The sequence below is a fragment of the Molossus molossus genome, unplaced genomic scaffold (assembly GCF_014108415.1).
Source record: "Molossus molossus isolate mMolMol1 unplaced genomic scaffold, mMolMol1.p scaffold_m16_p_1, whole genome shotgun sequence".
In the NCBI taxonomy this organism is placed as follows: domain Eukaryota; kingdom Metazoa; phylum Chordata; class Mammalia; order Chiroptera; family Molossidae; genus Molossus; species Molossus molossus.
Genome location: NW_023425344.1, coordinates 206,211,081 through 206,224,737, shown reverse-complemented (window position 1 = coordinate 206,224,737; position 13,657 = coordinate 206,211,081). Strand labels below are relative to the sequence as shown.

The 13,657-nt window shown below is 44.0% G+C and overlaps 1 protein-coding gene and 1 pseudogene across 1 annotated transcript; both read right to left on the bottom strand.

Annotated features, from left to right (window-relative positions):
* Positions 1–4,056: 4,056 nt before the first annotated feature.
* RPLP1 (ribosomal protein lateral stalk subunit P1) lies at positions 4,057–6,412 on the bottom strand. Its single transcript, XM_036269177.1, has 4 exons — positions 6,199–6,412; positions 5,181–5,255; positions 4,422–4,539; positions 4,057–4,193 (listed from the first exon to the last, which is right to left on the bottom strand). The coding sequence occupies exons 1-4, from the start codon at positions 6,268–6,270 to the stop codon at positions 4,114–4,116; spliced, it is 345 nt and encodes a 114-aa protein (XP_036125070.1). The 5' UTR covers positions 6,271–6,412; the 3' UTR covers positions 4,057–4,113.
* A 5,637-nt stretch (positions 6,413–12,049) lies between these two features.
* LOC118635630 lies at positions 12,050–12,325 on the bottom strand (annotated as a pseudogene).
* Between the last annotated feature and the right edge of the window lie 1,332 nt (positions 12,326–13,657).

Genomic DNA, 13,657 nt, shown 5'->3' with positions numbered 1-13,657 from the left:
ACCAAGTTGTTTTGTTGTATAATTATTTTGAATTCTTTCATTTTAATTAGTGTTTATTTTTTCCAAAAGGTGGTTTTATTTTTATTTTTTTATCCTCACCTGAGGACATTTTTGCATTTATCTTGAGATAGAGCAGGAGCGCGAGAGGGAGGAAGAGAGAGAGAAACATCGATGTGAGAGAGACACATCAAGTGGTCACCACCCACACAACCCCAACCAGGGCCAGGAACACACTGCAACCACCCACATGACCCCAACCAGGGCTGTGGACAAACCATAACTGAGGTACGTGCCCTTAGCGGGAAATGAAGCCGGGCCTCTCTGGTTAGATTCTCTAACCGCCCAAAAGGTGGTTTTAAAATTTCACATGTAGGCATCCTCTCCCTCTAGGGAGCGGGCCAGCAACTTTCCCTTTCCCCTCATCTTCCCCCAGGCCTATTACCATTGCCTTTTTCTCCCCTGAACGCCAAGGGCCCTTCTTCTGCCCTGTAACTTGTTTCCTGAGCTTAGGCAGCCTAGTTGGCTCACTTGTACTACCTTTGTAACTTTCTAAATAAACTTTATCTAATAATTTGAAAAATAAATAAAATTTCACATATGGTTTTCTATTATTTTTAATTGAGAAGCTAAAAATAGCCCTGGCCGGTTTGGCTCAGCTGTTATCAGCCTGTGGTCCAGAGAGACCTGGGTTTGGTTTCGGCTAAGGGCACGTACCTCGGTTGCAGTTTATCCCCCGGCCCTGGTTGGTCGTGCGGGTGGCAGCCACTCGATGAGTCCCTTTCACGTCGACGTTTCTCTTTCTCTCTCTGTTCCTCTCTCTCCCTCCCACTCTATCTGAACAAAAAATGAAAAAATGTCCTCAAGTGAGGATTAAAAAAAAAAGCAGCTAAAATAAAAATAGAGGAAAATAGTTGACAGGAGCTTCGGATTTTGTACTTATTCCATTGTGCAACATATTCAGTGACAATTAGGATTAAAAAAATTTTTGTTATTGTTAATCCTCACCCGAGGATATTTTTCCATTGATTTTTAGAGTGGAAGGGGGGGGGGGGAGAGGTGTAGACTGGTTGCCTCCCGAATGACCCCGATTCTGCTGGGGACTGAACCTACAACCCAGGTACGTGCCCTTGACTGGAATCGAACCCTCAACCCTTTGGCCCGCAAGCTGACATTCTAACTGCTGAGCCAAACTGGCCAGGGTGAAATTAGGATTTTTAAAAAGTTGTTCTTAGATGGTTTGTCCGTGAATACAATCTTTTCCTAAAATTCTCCAGAATATGAGAGGGATTAGAAGCTTTACACCTAATCTTGGCTTCCTGCCGATGCTGGCTGGGTGAGTCAGCCAGCCAGCAGTGGATTTTAGTGTTTTCAGTGGCCACAGGATAAGTTTAAGAACAGTGTTTAAACAGTAGCAAGTATGCTTGGTATACAATCGGAAGTGTAAAACCAGTTATGAAACCAAAGCTTCTGCTTGACTGGGAAGGTTGGCAGGAATGGTTTTGAGGAACACAAGACTTAGGCCTGCTGGACCAGGGTTTCTGGGAACCAGGGGTACCAGCTGTGTTCCTTGTATCCTATGCAGAAGAGAAATAACATCACATGCCAGCAAGCATGTGATGATTGGTATATTCACTTATTCTGTTCATTCCCCAATATGAAGTAGATCTTATTTATAGTTTTCAAAGAGCAAATCAAGGTTCAGAGAACTAAAAGATAGGTAGAACTGGACAGTTTTATTCAATATGAAATGAATAAAAGATTAGCACTTGTATATGTATATGTGAGTCTTCTAATTTGATTATCAGATCAAACCTTTTGAGAGGTTTTTAGTTCTATTAGATTTTTACTATATTAAGAGATTTGTTTTTAAAAGCCAGCCATCTATTAGATCATATTAACACTTAAGTCTTGCTACAGTGAACATGTGCAATTGTATTATTTAGTTTGGATAACTGTATTTGATATTTATTTCCCAATTTTTAAAATTTATTGATTTTGAGAGAGGAAGGGAGAAAGAGTGAGAGAAACACAATTTTGTTGTTCCATTTATTTATGCATTCATTTTGGTTGGTTCTTTTATATGCTCTGACTGGGGATCAAACCCAAAACCTGGCACATTGGGATGACAATCTAATCAACTGAGCTATCTGGCCAGGGCTTATAATATCTCAATTTGCCAATTAACTCTCAATTATTCTAGATGCTGATGCTGTACTTTTCTTCATTTTCTCTTTAACCCATTCAAAGTAATTGCCCAGCTAGCCCAGGCAGTTTGGTTTAGTGGTTAGTCAGACCAGAGTCCCAGGTTAGGTTCCCGCTAAGGACACACACTTTGGTTGGTTTGTTCCTGGCCCTTTGGGGTCCTGTGGGTGGCAACCAGTCGATGTGTCTCTCACATGGATGTTTCTCTCTCTCTCTTCCTCCCTTTCCCTCCTGCATCTGAAGATAAATGCAAAAATGAGTGAGGATAAAAAAAAAAAAAAGTAATTCCCCAGCTAGGTGAAGGGTATTTCCTACTTCTGACACCTGAGTGCTAAATGCAAGGAATTCCTGTAATCTCAGGCCTCTCCAGACCTGTGAGGTAGGTAGAATCATACTGATGCAGGAGGAAAGAAAGGACAGGAGCATGGAGAGATGCTGACAAGCTTTGGAGGCAAAACCTGCTTTTAACCCTTCTACCACTTAGTAGTTTGCAACCTCAGGCATATTAACCTTGAGCTTCCACATACTCATCTGACATGGGGTTTCCCCATGGGATTACTGTGCAGAATAACCACACACTTGTGATTAGCAGTGCTGACCCTTAGCTGATGGATAAGGGAAAAGTAGGCACTTAACATGTGGGTGTGGATGACTTTTTTCTTGGTTAATCTTCATCCAAGGATATTTTCCCATCAATTTCTAGAGTAGGAGGGAGACAGAAACATGTGTGAGACAGCACATTGATTGGCTGCCTCCCAAAAGACCCCAACTTGGGCTGGGGATCAAACCTGAAATCCAGGTAACATGCCCTCGACTGGGAATCAATCCTGAGATCCAGGAGTCAAATCAGCCAGGGCTGCATTAGTCTTCCTTGACAAGCATCCATTACTTCACAATGGCCCTTTTCTAAAGGGGAAACTCCAAAATTAGAGTAGCAGTAAAATTTATGTACTTTCCCTCATTCTACCCTCCCTCTTACTCAAGGCCCTAAATTGTTCACTGAACTTTTCTATCAGTAGATATATGTACACCCAATGAATATTACTGTGGACCTTTATGAAAAGGGTATGTGCTGTAGGTAATTTACTGGGATTTGTTTTTAATATAACCTATCAGTAAGAATTCTCATCTGTAGTTTTTCACTGCTGGTAATTTAGGCCATTTATTTTCTGAAGAGTCAGCCTGAGTTTATCCTCACCAGAGGACATCTCTCCATTTTTGTTCAGATAGAGTGGGAGGGAGAGGAAGAGAGAAACATTGACATGAAAGGGACACATTGAGTGGCTGCCTCCCACACAGCCCCAACTGGGGCCGGGGACAAACTACAACCGAGGCAAACTGGCCAGGGCCAGCCTGAGCCCCCCCCCCCCCCCAATTTTTAAGCGCCTTGAACATTCCTAGAGATGTATCTCAATATCTGTATATGCTGGGTTACATAGTGCTCAATTATACAAGATATAACAGCCACTTGCCCAAGTGGGTGTAGTAATTTACACAAATGGTCCTGTACACTGGAGAAAGGAGTGGGACTAGAAAGTCCTGCTTTTCATCAACTTCTGAATCTCATGCTTCATTAAATGGAGACATAGATTAAGAGCAGAATGTTCCAAGTGCTTGACACATTATGGATGCTCTGAAAATACAATGTTTTATAAATCCAAGTCCTCTGCTGTCTTGGCATTTTGAAAAGTGAGCCTAGCCCTGGCCAAAGTGGCTCAGTTGGTTGGAACGTCTTCCCCTGCACCAAAGAGTGACGGGGTCAATTCCCCCATAAGGATGCGTGCAGGAGACAGCCAATGATGTTTTTCTCTCTCTAAAATAAATAAATAAAAAAAACCACAGCACATCCTCAGATAATCAGGAAGACCAACAGCAACAGAGTTCAGCTTTTTATTGAACGTTACAAAAGATTTAGTCAAAAAGACCAAAGCCCATGTCATCATCAGACTCCTCAGATTCTTCTTTCTTTGCTTCCACTTTCTTCTCCTCAGCTTAAAATTAAAAAAATAAAATACGTAAGTAAATCACACACCTTTATTTTAAATTCCAAAGAGCTCCAGGTCCTTCATCTTACGTGATCAAATACCCCAGACTTCCCTCATCAAATTATGTTTCTGGTCTTAGGATTTCTATACATCATCTACATAGCAAACCAAGGGCAATTTTGCCTATAATAATTTCTAATTTCCACCCCTCCCTCCAATACAAAAGTTTCCTACCTGGTGCAGCAGTCGTGGAGGGGGCAGGACCACCTGCTGGTGCAGCACTAGCTGCTGGGGCAGGTCCACCAGCCCCTACATTGCAAATGAGGCTCCCAATGTTGACATTGGCCAGAGCCTACAAAACAAGTACACACACAGGTAAATGCCCAGTTCTGTCCTTCTGTTATAGTACTCACCCAGAAAAAAAAAAAAGGTACCACCTTTTTGAACTTACAGTGATCCACCTCATCACCATTATCTAATCTTTCCTCTCCCCTTTGCTAGAGTATGCCAGTGAGTTTGCCTGGTACTCAGATTCCCTAAAATTTAATCCACACAGCAGCTATACTAAGCAATCACAAAAAATCTCCCCAAGCTTTGTATCTCATATTTGCATTGCTATATTTAAGTAGTAAGGTACAACTAGTAGCTGAATTTCTTTTACAGATGAGAAAATTGGCCCCAAAACGCTGGCTTAACTTGTCATGCTATCATACTAGAAGGATTTGCTTGGGGTAGTATGCAAGTGATCTCCTCAGTGGCCCCTTTAAAGAAGGCATAACCTGGTTTCAGAACAGAAGGAAGGAGAAACCAATCTGAGATCAAGACAGAAAGCCAAGAAGCCTTAATTGCCTCCCAGAGATAGAAATGTGAGGAAATATCACTTAAGAGTTGGTCCTTCTGGTAATTTTGAATGTTAGCATTAACACCTCAGTTGGTAATCAGTAGGTCTTCCCAAATTTACTTCTCCAAATCACTTCGGCACCATTACCTTACCTTTGCAAATAAGCCTGGCCAGAAGGGTTCAACATTTACACCTGCTGCTTTAATGAGGGCATTGATCTTATCCTCCTGAAACAGATAAAATGACAATCCATCAGAGACCAAACTGTAGCTTTCTTAAATGCCTCCAAAATACTGCAAATGAAAAGGAAATCATTCTAAAAGTGTATACAAAACCATGTTTATCAATATTTTATCTGTATTCATGTTTGTTTATTTATTTTAAAAATCCTCATCTGAGAACATTTTTCCATTTATCTTCAGATAGAGTGTGAGGGAGGGAGACGGGGGTGGGGGCAGTGAAACATCGATGTGAAAGAGACACAGATTGGTTGCCTCCTGCAGGACCCTTATCAGGGCTGGGGCGGAAACACAACCGAAGCACAAGCCCTCGACCAGAGTCCAACCCGCGACTCTCTGGTCTGCAGGCCGATGCTCTAACAGCTGAGCTGAACCGGTCAAGACTGTATTCGTGTTTATTTAAGACGACCATTTCTTACTCTTTTCGGCTGTCACAAAAGAAAAATACCATCTGCTCCGTATGCCAGGCACCTTGCAATTTCACGGGCTGGGACTTGCCCAAGTCATGCTATTTTAAGTTATGAGTAAAGGTTGGGAGGTAGGGCAGAGCACACGTGCTCTCCTCTACATCAGGCAGCCTGGCCCACACGGCCCAAGAGAACCAAAAGAATTCACGGAAATCACACCAACATGATAGTGTCCTAGCATATAACTACGTGCGCATGAGCCCACGCGCTGCACAAGTTTCTCTAAATAGAGGTTCTTCAAGCCAGAGTGCGCAACCGCTAATGTGATCCAGTCCCTCCCGGAGCCGACACGTGGCCGAGGCCCCGGGTCAACTTGTGGGCCCACCTGATAAGCGTCCGGCCCAAAGGCGCCCCGCGGGTGTCGACGGCCCGGACTACGGCCGGAAAGGCCTAACCTGGCTGCCCGGGAGGGCGGGATCTGCCGCCCGCAGGCCGTCCCTACTGCCGGCCGGGCCCACACTCACCGTCACCGTCACCTCATCATCGTGCAGAATAAGGGCCGAGTAGATGCAAGCGAGCTCCGAGACGGAGGCCATGGCGTGGCCGAGTGCTGGGCGAGCGCTGCCGGGAGCGGTGCTAGTCGCCGGATGAAGTGAGGGCCTCACCCCAACGCGGCCTTAGCTTCCTCGGAAGGACAGAGCACCTTACCGGCAGCTGGGGAAAGGGGCGGTGCGCCTGCGCTCCGGGTCTTATACAGGCCACGCGGACCAATCCTCGCCCGCGTCTGGCGGAAAAGGCGGAGCGAGAGCTGCCCGCGTTGACCCCAGGGAGGCGTCTGCGCACACGGCGTGACTCGAGTTCAAGACGTAGCTAGGAACCTATAAATGCTAATGAACTCCATTGGTTTGGGGGAAGCTCAGGGCTCGTGAACAGTACAGATATTTTGTAGGAAAAAGTTACCTAGGTAAATGGACGTTACCCTATGTGCTGTAGCGCCTGTGACACTATTTGGACAACAATTTAATAACGTCCCAGCCATCCCACCACCACCACCTGGAGGCAGGAGCTACTTGACTGCCTTTAGTCTCGGTCCTGACACCGCGTCTCAGGTAAAATAAATGAATAAAAGAGGAAATGAGAAACTTGCAGACTTACGATAGCAGTGGCATTTGAGCTCCTGCAATGTCCCAAGTGCTGAGCCACATGCGACAAGTTTTCATTTAATCTTCACACAGCATAGGTACTATTCACAGCGGTAAGTACTATCATCTCAGGTTCAGAGATGGCGAAACTAAGGTGTAGACCCCGTAACTAGCCCAAGATGACAGCGTGTGGTGAAGCCTGGATTTGGAATCGGAAATCCTCATTAAAGTGTCTCCTGCTTGTGTGTGCGGAGGGATGGGTTTGGGGATTATGAGTACATTTTGTCTTCCTCTTCCAAAGTATAAAATATATATTGGGAATGTAGTGGAACTTTACTTCAACTTCAATTTTTATAACTTAAGGCACCTGGTGATTGGGTGGAACTGCCCTGAAACGGCACTAGAGATGTTGCAAGACCTCTTGCTGCAACTATATTGCATTTTCTGCCCCTTAAGGCTAATAAAACAGCTGTTGGGTTCATATTGAGAGTATTAAAAAACTTTTTTATGGTGCTATTGACATATAACATTATATTCGTTTAATGATTTGACATTTGTATATATTGTGAAATGATCACAATAAATTTGCTTAACATTGTCACCATACTGTAGTTACAATTTTTTTCTTTATGTTTTGTTTTGTTTTTAAATCAGTACAGAGGTCTTTTATTTTTTTTTTTTTATTTTTTTTTTTTTATCCTCACCCGAGGACATTTTTTGTTCAGATAGAGAGGGAGGGAGAGAGAGGAAGAGAGAGAGAGAGAAACATCGATGTGAAGGGACACATCGAGTGGCTGCCACCCGCACAACCAACCAGGGCCGGGGACAAACTGCAACCGAGGTACGTGCCCTTAGCGGGAACCGAACCCGGGTCTCCCAGGACCGCAGGCCGACGCTCTAACCGCTGAGCCAAACCGGCCAGGGCCAGAGGTCTTTTATTTTTTTGTTTTACACTTACCATGCCATAAATGCATAGGGAATGGCCAGCAGCTCAGGCTCCTTTCCATTGGTTCTCACAAAGTGTGCTTCTCTGAGTGGAGCAGGCTGACGCTTTCTTTGAACCCAGGCACCTTTCTCTTAGAGTGCTTAATATGCTCATTATGTACATTAATTCTCTTGGCAAGAATCTTGTCCTTCCACGGACAACAATGCGGTGATTGCCGGAGGAGGGTGGGGATGGGAATGGGGACGGGGACAAGGACGGGGGTGGAGGAGGGTATAGGGGGATAAGTGGTGATGGACCAGGATTGACTTGGGGTGGTGGACACACAATACAGTGTACAGATGATGTGTTGCAAAATCGTGCACCTGAAACCTGTATAATTTTGTTAACCAGTGTCACCCCTACAAATCCAATAAAAAGGGGGGAAAAGAATCTTGCCCTTAACTTGTTTGTTCACATCAATGCCCACTGCATGCTGGGTGACACTGTAGACTCTTCCAGTTTTGCCATGGCAATATTTGTGGGTCATTCCTTTTTGAACAGTGCCCATTCCCTTGATGTCTACAATATCACCTTTCTTATAGATTTTACACGTACGTGGCCAAAGGAACAACTCCATGTTTTCTGAAAGGCCTGGGGAACATATAGCAGGTGCCTCTCCTCTTTCCCTTTGTGTTAATCATTTGGTGAATTACTGGAAGATGGCAGTTCTGGCTGAAAAGAAACAATTTTTTTTTCTTTTGATGAGGACTTAAGATCTATTCTCTTCACAACTTTTAAATATGCAATACAATATTGTTAACTATAGTCACCATGTTGTACCATTGTATGCCCAGGATTTATTTTTATAACTGGAAGTTTGTACTTTAAAAAATACTTTTTTTTCCCTTTATTGATTTTACAGAGAGAAGAAGTGAGAGGGAGAGAGAGATAGAAACATCGATGGAGAGAGAACATTGATTGGCTGCCTCCTGCATGCCCCCCAATGGGGATCGGGCCCACAACCTGGGCATGTGCCCTGACCGGGAATTGAAACTGTGACCTCTTGGTGCATGGGTCATTGCTCAACCACTGAGCCACACCAGCCAGGCTCCTTTGTCAAATATTAATTGAGCATAATGTCTTAGGTCGATTTCTGGGTTCTCTGTTCTGTTTTATTGATATATATGCTTGATTTTGTGCCGGTACCAGGCTGTTTTGATTACAGTGGCTTTGCAGTATAACCTGATATCCAGAATTGTGATCCCTTCAACTTTGTTCTTTTTTTTTTTTCAAGATTGCTGTGGCTATTTAGGATCTTTTTTTGGTCCCATATAAACTTTTAGAGTATTTGTTCTAGATCTGTGAAATATGCTGTTGGTATTTTAAATGATTGTATTGAATCTGTAGATTGCTTTGGGAAGTATGGACATTTTAATGATACTGAATCTTCCAATCCATGAACCATGATATATGCTTCCACTTTTTTTATATCTTTCTTTATTTCTCTTTTTAATGTCCTGTGATTTTCTGAGAACAGGTCTTTTACCTCCTTGGTTAAGTTTATTCCTAGGTATCTTAATTTTTCTTGTTGCAATGGTAAATGGGATTCTTTTTTAGTTTCTCTCTGAGTTTTCATTATTTTATTATTATTATTTTTTAATCCTCATCTATGGATATTTTTCTATTTATCTTCAGATAGAGTGGGAGGGAGAGGGAGAGAGAGAGAGAAACGTTGACGTGAGAGGGATACATTGACTGGTTGCCTCCTGCATGACCCCAACCAGGGCCGGGGATGAACTGCAACTGAGGTACATGCCCTTGGCTGGAATTGAACCTGAGACTCATTGGTCCGCGGGCCAACATTCTATGCTAAGCCAAACTGGCCAGGGCTGAGTTTTCATTATTGGTGTATAAAAATGCAGATTTCTGGATGTTAATTTTGTATTCTGCTACTTTGCTGAATTGATTTATTAAATATAGTAGTTTTTTGGTGGAGTCTTTAAGGTTTTCTGTGTACAATATTGTGTCATCTGTGAAAGGAGGTAGTGAAAGGACAGTTTCACTACCTCCTTTCCAATTTGGATGCCTTTTATTGTTTCTTCTTGTCTGATGGCTATGGCTGAGACATCCAGTACTATGTTGATTAAGAGTGGCGAAACATCCCCGCCTGGTTACTTGAACTTTCCCTTTAGAACTCTTTTGCTGCATCCCATAATATTTTTTTTTTTGGTACGTGCCCCTAGCAGGAACCGAACCTGGGACTCTCTGGTCCGCAGGCCGACGCTCCAACCGCTAAGCCAAACCGGCCAGGGCTTAATGTTTTTTTTTGTTTTGTTTTTTTGTGGTACATGCCCCTAACAGGAACCGAACCCAGGACTCTCTGGCCCACAGGTGGATGCTCAACCACTGAGCCAAACTAGTGAGCCAAACTGGCCAGGGCCTTTTTTAAAAAAATTTTTTTTTCTTTATTGATTTATTATTATTGTTATTGTTATTTTTTCACCTCACCAAAGGACATTTTTAAAGTTTTTGTTCAGATAGAGTGGGAGGGAGAGAGAGGAAGAGAGAGAGAGAGAGAAACATCAAGGTGAAAGGGACACATCGAGTGGCTGCCACCCACATGACCCCAACCAGGGCCGGGGACAAACTGCAACTGCAGTACATGCCCTTAGCGGGAACCAAACCCGGGTTTCTCTGGACCGCAGGCTGATGCTCTAACTGCTGAGCCAAACCGGCCAGGGCTCTGCATCCCATAAATTTTGACAAGTTGTGTTTTCATTTTTATTTGTTTCAAGATAGTTTTACTTTCTCTATGATCCATTGATTGTTTACTAGTGTATTGTTTAGTCTCTACCTACTTGTGTTTTGTTAGTTTTCTTCCTGTCGCTGATTTCTAGTTTCATGCCATTTGGGTTGGAAAAGGTTCTTGATATGATTTCAGTCTTCTTGAAGTTATTGTGGCTTGTTTTGTGGCCTAATATGTGATCTATTCTGGAGAATGTTCCATGTGCACTTGAAAAGAAATGTGTTTTCTGCAGTTTTGGGATGAAATGTTTTATATATGTCTATTACGTCAATCTGGCTTGATATGACATTTAGGCCTTTATTTCTGTATTAATTTTCTGTCTGGATGATCTATCTATTGATGTGAGTGGGTTATTAAAAACCCCTACTGTTACTGTATTACTGTGGATTTCTCCCTTTATGTCCATTAATAATTCCTTTATATATTTAAGCACTCCTATGTTGGGTCTGTAGATGTTTATGATTGTTACATCGTCTTCTTGGATTGACCCCTTTATAATTACGCAATATCCTTTTTTTTTTTTTTTTTATCCTCACCCGAGGACATTTTTCCATTTTTTGTTCAGATAGAGCAGGAGGGAGAGAGAGGAAGAGAGAGAGAGAAACATCGATGTGAAGGGACACATCGAGTGGCTGCCACCCACACGACCAACCAGGGCCGGGGACAAACTGCAACCAAGGTACGTGCCCTTAGCGGGAACCGAACCCGGGTCTCTCTGTACCGCAGGTCGACGCTGCAACCGCTGAGCCAAACTGGCCAGGGCGCAATATCCTTTTTTTTTTAATTTTTATCCTCACCCGAGGACATTTTTCCATTTTTTGTTCAGGTAGAGTGGGAGGGAGAGAGAGGAACAGAGAGAGAGAGAGAAACATCAATGTGAAAGGAACACATCGAGTGGCTGCCACCCACACAACCGACCAGGGCCGGGGACAAACTGCAACCGAGGTACGTGCCCTTAGCGGGAACCGAACCCGGGTCTCTCAGGACTGCAGGCCTATGCTCTAACCGCTGAGCCAAACCAGCCAGGGCTTTTTTTTGTTTTTTTAATGTATTTTGTTTTAAAGTCCATTTTGTCTGATATGAGTATTGCTACCCCACGTTGTTTCCTTTTTTCCCCCTATTTTTGCAGGCCACTGACTTTATTGACTTAAAAAACTTGATATGGACAGTGACTGTTCTGCCAAAAGAGAAGCCAAATGGCATAAGACAGACCAGAGGTGAGAGTGGGGGTGAGGGTAGGGGCCAGAAATTCACTCAGAAAAGCTGGTTAACAATTGACCTAAAACCGGCAGGGGAAGGAGAAGGGACATGCACGCAAGAGCAAGAATTCCAAAAAGGTTGAAATGGTGAGAGGAGAGAACTCCCCCAAAGACCCTGGAGGACATCAGAGGTGAGTAGACAGCAGTCGTTTCCTTTGTAGAGGACAAGGGAGTGGCCCCACTCAGCTGCAAATTCTGGAGACTCAAGACTGGTGTTAGGGATTGGGGGCTCCCCAGAGAGCATCACAAGAAGGCGTCACACCACTCTCGAAGGCACCCGAAGCAGTCACGGGACTGCTGGCATTGGCGCCACATGAGTCCTTTAGCCATTCCCGGAAGAGGTCTTCATCTTTCTTTAGCACCAGAAACTGGCCAAGGACCACATAGGTCTTGTCAAAGCCTTTTCCTCCAGCTTCTTTCCCAGGACTTCTCCAATCCCAGCCAGGCTCCCCACTGGCTTTTCCCCCATGGGCTCTGCCACGGGGTCTCGAAGTCTCGGTGCTTTTGTGAGGTTGTCATCTTGATAAGGATTAATAGGCGCAGGCCAGAGCTTGCATACCGGCTACCCGGCCTTGCCGGATCCACACCTGGGCCCCCCTTTTCTTTCCTTTTCTATTTGCATGGAGTATCTTTTTCTATCCCTTCACTTTCGGACTGTATGTATCTTTTGATGTGAAGTGAGTCTCTTGTAAACAAGATATAGATAGGTCATTTTTTTGGTGTTGTTTAATATGTTTTTATTGATTTTTTGGAGAGAGAGATAGAAACATTGATGTGAGAGAGAAACATCTATTGGCTGCCTCTTGCAGGACCCCTACTGGGGATTGAGCCTGCAGCCCAGGCATGTGCCTTGACTGGGACCTCTCAGTCCATGGGACTACGCTCAATCCACTGAGCCACACCGCTGGGCTGGGTCGTGGTTTTTTAAAAAATACTTTCCCCTTACTCTTTTTTTTTTCCTTTATTGATTTTAGAGAGAGAAGGAATGAGAGGGAGTGAGAGATAGAAACATTGATGAAAAGGAACATCTGTTGGCCGCCTCCTGCATGCCTCCCATTGGGGATCAGGCCCACAATCTGGGCATGTGTCCTGACCATGTTCAATTCAGCGATCTCTTGGTGCGTGGTTCAACGCTCAGCCACTGAGCCACACCAGCTGGACCTGGGTCATGGTTTTTAATCCATTCAGTCACCCTATGGTTTTTAGTGCAGCATTTAAGTCATTTACATTTAAAGTAATTACTGATAAGTATGTACTTATTGCCATTTTTAAAAATTGTTTTCTTAGTGTTTTTATAATTCTCCTCTGTTCCTTCCTTCTTCTCTTGTGATTTGCTGGTTATCTTTTGTGTTTTTTGGAAGGTTCCTTTCTCTTAATTCTTTGTATATTTAAAAAAATTTTTTTTCTTTGCTGATTTTTATAGAGAGAGGAAGGGAGAGGGAGGGGAAGAGGGAGATGGCTGGGGACCGGGCCCACAACCTGGGTATGTGCCCTGACCAGTAATTGAACCGGCAACCTCTTCGTGCATGGGTTGACGCTCACCCTGAGCCACACTGGCCGGGCCTTTGTATATCTTTGTGTGTGTGTGTGTGTGTGTGTGTGTGTGTGGTACGTGCCCCTAGTAGGAACCGAACCTGGGGCTCTGGTCCGCAGGCCGACACTCGCCAAACTGGCCAGGGCTGTATATCTTTTTTTTTTTTTTTAATTCTCACCTGAGGACATTTTTGCATTTATCTTCAGACAGAGCAGGAGGGAGAGGGGGAGGAAGAGAGAGAGAGAGAGAAAAAGAGAGAGAGAGAGAAACATTGATGTGATAGAGACACATCAACAGGTTGCCATCCACACAACCCC